The sequence below is a fragment of the Neodiprion pinetum genome, chromosome 1 (genome assembly GCF_021155775.2).
Source record: "Neodiprion pinetum isolate iyNeoPine1 chromosome 1, iyNeoPine1.2, whole genome shotgun sequence".
In the NCBI taxonomy this organism is placed as follows: domain Eukaryota; kingdom Metazoa; phylum Arthropoda; class Insecta; order Hymenoptera; family Diprionidae; genus Neodiprion; species Neodiprion pinetum.
Window position 1 is genome coordinate 14,190,450 of NC_060232.1, and position 4,360 is coordinate 14,194,809.

Below are 4,360 nucleotides of genomic sequence, written 5' to 3' on the forward strand. Positions count from 1 at the left end.
TTTGTATCTGCAGACTTTAATCACTTGTTTCTACACAGAATATGCACGTTTTTATAATTTTTTATACAGAATTTATTAACTAGCAAGATTAAATATGATAGAGCGACACAAGACACGTCTGTTCACTATAGATGCTCAGTGGCGCCCCCCCATATTATGAAATTCAATTTGGCAATCATATTCGTCTTGCAATAAATAATTAATATACGAGCATCATTCAGAATAGATATTTATTTGTATGGTGCTTATATGATCATTCTCAATTATGTGCTTAATTGCAAAAAAGAATATGCCTGAAAAACTGAGATGTAACTTTTCCCCCGTGTAACGACCATCTCTGGTATCTTCTCTTTTTGTCCTTGGTGAAGGGTGATTTCTTGAAGAGAGGAAGTGGATTACAGCGCCATGGATCTGTTAGATAGGGTACAGTTCACAGCTTTTTCTCTAAAAAGGCAAAATCAGTATCTGAGGAACTAGCTGGGTCATCTTCGTCGATGCCTTCTAGTTCTTCGGGACAGGATAGTAACGCACCCACTGATGCTGATGCCGGACTTGTTAGTATTGGATGCGAATCGTCTGACTCTGCTGTCGAAAAAGAAAACGAAGCCCGGGCTCAGTTTCAGTTTTCATCAGATATCGGTTGCTACATAGGGCATACTAACATTATAACTAGATGATTTTACTAAAGCTATGCTACTCGAGCGACACTGGACACCGCCTCTACATTATCATTTTCCTTACTGTGTCGTTACTAAGAAAGGGAAAGAGCTAAAGAAGTATGCCCAGAGATCGCATCTGGAAAAGTTTCACTGAATCGAGAGCGTTTGCGACCAATTATCAGCAGCATAATATTCTGTGGTCGTCAGAATATTCTTTTGCGTGTTCACAGGGATGATGGTGCATTGTACCATTCCAGTAGTGATGATCATGAAGAGGACAGCCCTGTCGTTAATGATGGCAACTTCAGAGATTTGTTGCGCTTCAGAGTTGATTCTGGTGACTTAAACCTACGCCGTCATCTAGAAACCGCTTCTTCCAATGCAACGTACATAAGCAAAACTGTACAGAAGCAGCTCATCGACGTATGCAAAGGAGAGATCCAGGAAGTCATGTTCGACAGAGTTAAAAAAGCAAAATTCTTTTCCATTATGTTTGACGAAACAACTGATATATCTCACATCGAGCAACTCAGTCTATCGTATCGCTACCTCCACGATGGAGCTCTTAGAGAGGATTTTATCACATTCTGTAATGCGTGTGTGATTATTCGTCCTGAAGATGCATCTGAAGAACTTCGTCTCACTGGCATTGCCCTGGCACACATAGTTGAAGATCTTTGCAAGAGATTTAATGTGGATCTGACGAAGTGCGTTGGAATCGACACTGACAGTTGCTCAGTTATGGCTTCTGAAACGAAGGGTGCCATTCAAGAACTCATCAACATAGCCATCCACGCGAAACGCTGTCCTTGTAGTAACCATATCCTGAACAATTCACTAGCAATGTCTTCTAAGGTCGTGCTCTGTCGCAATACATCGGCAACAATGAAGAAAATCGTTGCGTTTGCTAATGTCTCGGTAAAGAGACATAAAGTCTTTCAAGAAGCACTTGGCGGAACTGCACTTCAGGGGATCTGCGAGACGCGTTGGGTTGAGAGGCATGACGGGTACCTATAGTTTCAGGGCGACACATTGGTGAAAATATGTGATGTTCTCGACCAAATTTCATCGTGGAAAGATAGTAAAACTGCATCTGATGCTCAATGCCTTCGACAAGCTTTGCGCAGTCCGGAGTTTATTATCTCTTCTATTTGCCTGAGTGACGTATTAGGTGAGAGTTATATTTTATTTCCTTCCGCAGTAACAGCGCTCAGCACTATTCAGAGCTTCATTTTCACTTACTTTTATCCATCACGTTTCAATGACAACTGTGTCACTCAGCCGCTTTCTTAAAACATCGTCTATAGACTTGAAGAGAGCAACAGATGCCATGAAAGATACCATGAGCATCTTAGAGCAGAAGAGACAGGAAGCTGATTCTGTTTTCAGGCAACTGTTTTCGGAAGCGCAAGAGCTTGCTGCACAATTGGATATAGAGCTGAAGGCACCGCATACTGCTTCACGGCAGATACATCGAGAGAATTATCAGCCAGGTCAGTCCACTGAGAAGTATTTCCGGAGAGCAATATACATCCCTTTCTAAGACAATATCATCTCTGATCTAAGAGAAAGGCTCTCCCCTGATGTAATGAATCTTTTCAGTCTGCGAGTTTTCTTGCCTCGCACAACGTATGCAGAAGAAGATCTTATAGCTGTGCGTAAAGCCGCGAATATATACAAGCAACTCCTAGATGCTCCTGTCTCCACTGTCTTGACGGAATTTCAACTGTGGATTGCCAAATGGAAACGCGAAGTGGTGTTGCATTTCCCAATAATTTGATACAGATTGTAGATCTATACCCTTTTATCAACACATTTCTTAGAATTGTAGCCACATTGCCAGTTAGTTGATCAACAGCGGAGCGTACGTTTTCAATCCTCCGCCGTCTCAAGACTTGGCTCAGGGCAACTATGGAAGAGCAGCGGCTCACTGGGCTTGCTTTACTGTATATCCATCGAGACATTGACCTCGATATCGACGCTGTCATTACAAAATTTGCTAAGTGCATCAAAAGACGTCTTGAATTCGTTTTGTAACTGTAGGCATTCTTTGGCGAGTTCAAGTATGCCCATGGATTAGAAGAATAGCGATGAAGTATGTGGGGTATGAGTTTTGGTTATTGTATGTATCCGAGCTCACTAAAAATGTCCATTATACTATTATATGTCTGATATTAATAAAACTATATATGAGTTCTTGAAAACGTTGGTCTAATTCAGTTCACCTGTACTTCGATACGACCATGACCCCCCCCCCCCCCAAATCAGAAGTCTGGATCCACCCCTGCCCATATAAGACGGTTCTCCTTACCTCTACCCTCCACATTGAAAACGAAGCAAAGTGGATCGATGGAACAACGATTGATCGATAAAAAGGGCGCCACTAACGACAAGCCTATGGTAACGCTCTCATGGGTATCACGAACTGTCGGTTAGGGTAGAGGTAACTCCATTTTGCGGTGAACGTAAGAAACAAAACAGGTCTGACGAATAAAAAAGTGACTAATCGATGAAAGGGGCACCACTTGCATCAACATTTCGGTTGGTAAGATGCCAACCCATTCAACAGCACAAAATTTAAAACATCTGCTCATGTGACAGCGCATCGTCTCATTATTGAACTCTCCGTCAATAGAATCGACCGGTAGTATAAATGGCGCCATTTATGGTAACGCTCTTGTCGGTAACACCTCCGTCGGAGAGGCAGGGAATATTACTCCTTGAGGGTCATACCGACTGTCGGTGACATAGGGATCGGCGTTAACTCTGTCGGTACACCACCATTGTGATCCAGAACTCTCGTATCTTATCCACTTTTATGATAAATATTTGAATAATTACACGAAGTTCGGTAGCTTAAAACTCTGCACATGAGGTTGATTCATCAAAATTTCATGTATATGAAGCGATATACGTAGCACTGAGTGCTCAGTGCATTGAACATGGTCAGGTAGACGAAATAACAAAGTATATCTTGTGACGTTGCACTACGAAATGCACGTCACAACAAGCCCCAAACCCGCGGAGCGGGGCCGAACAAGGCCGAGCTCCCACGAAATAACCCGAACCCGCGCGGTCCGATCACGCGGGCGGACACTCTAGTACCGGCGACAAAAAGGAGCGGACGATCCTAGCAAAGGCGTGAACCGAGACAGAGAGAGCGAAAAAGCCACGAGGAGAACGACGACTGAGAACTATATAACCCCGGACTACGACCTTCGGACTACTACGCGACACCTAGGTGCACCCACGAGCCGATAAAAGGTCAGACGCAGCCTCCAAAACCCGATATGCCGATCCATTCGACACTCCTTTCCCCAAAACTATTCCCTTCTCCATAAGCACATAGCCTCTCACACGCCCACCCTTACACTTACCCATACATCCACACACCCATGATAATTTTAGATGTAATTAGTCTCAAATATTGAACGCTAATCGAGCGTGACTGGGTGCCACGCGGGATTTTACGTTTTGTTATCAAAGGTTTAAGCTTGCTTCTCATACAATAAATTCACAAAGTTTTACCTCCAAACATCGAGTCTCGCTCTCGCTCATAACCCTGTCTCTCGTCTTCCTTATCCTCAGTCCCTACCCTCATTGCGTGTGAGGCTTACGCTCCGTCATAATCTTGCCAATTGTAATTGATCTTTCGGGAAACTAGGCACATAAAGTTTCGAGCAAACGAAGTCAGCAATGGG

The 4,360-nt window shown here is 43.5% G+C and overlaps 1 protein-coding gene across 1 annotated transcript; it reads left to right on the forward strand.

Moving 5' to 3' along the window:
* Window positions 1-494: 494 nt before the first annotated feature.
* On the forward strand, window positions 495-2,439 carry LOC124224734 (52 kDa repressor of the inhibitor of the protein kinase-like). Its single transcript, XM_069135608.1, is given in 4 exon segments — window positions 495-639; window positions 757-1,830; window positions 1,967-2,152; window positions 2,351-2,439. Coding segments are annotated over 4 exon segments (1,494 nt in total).
* Window positions 2,440-4,360: the final 1,921 nt, after the last annotated feature.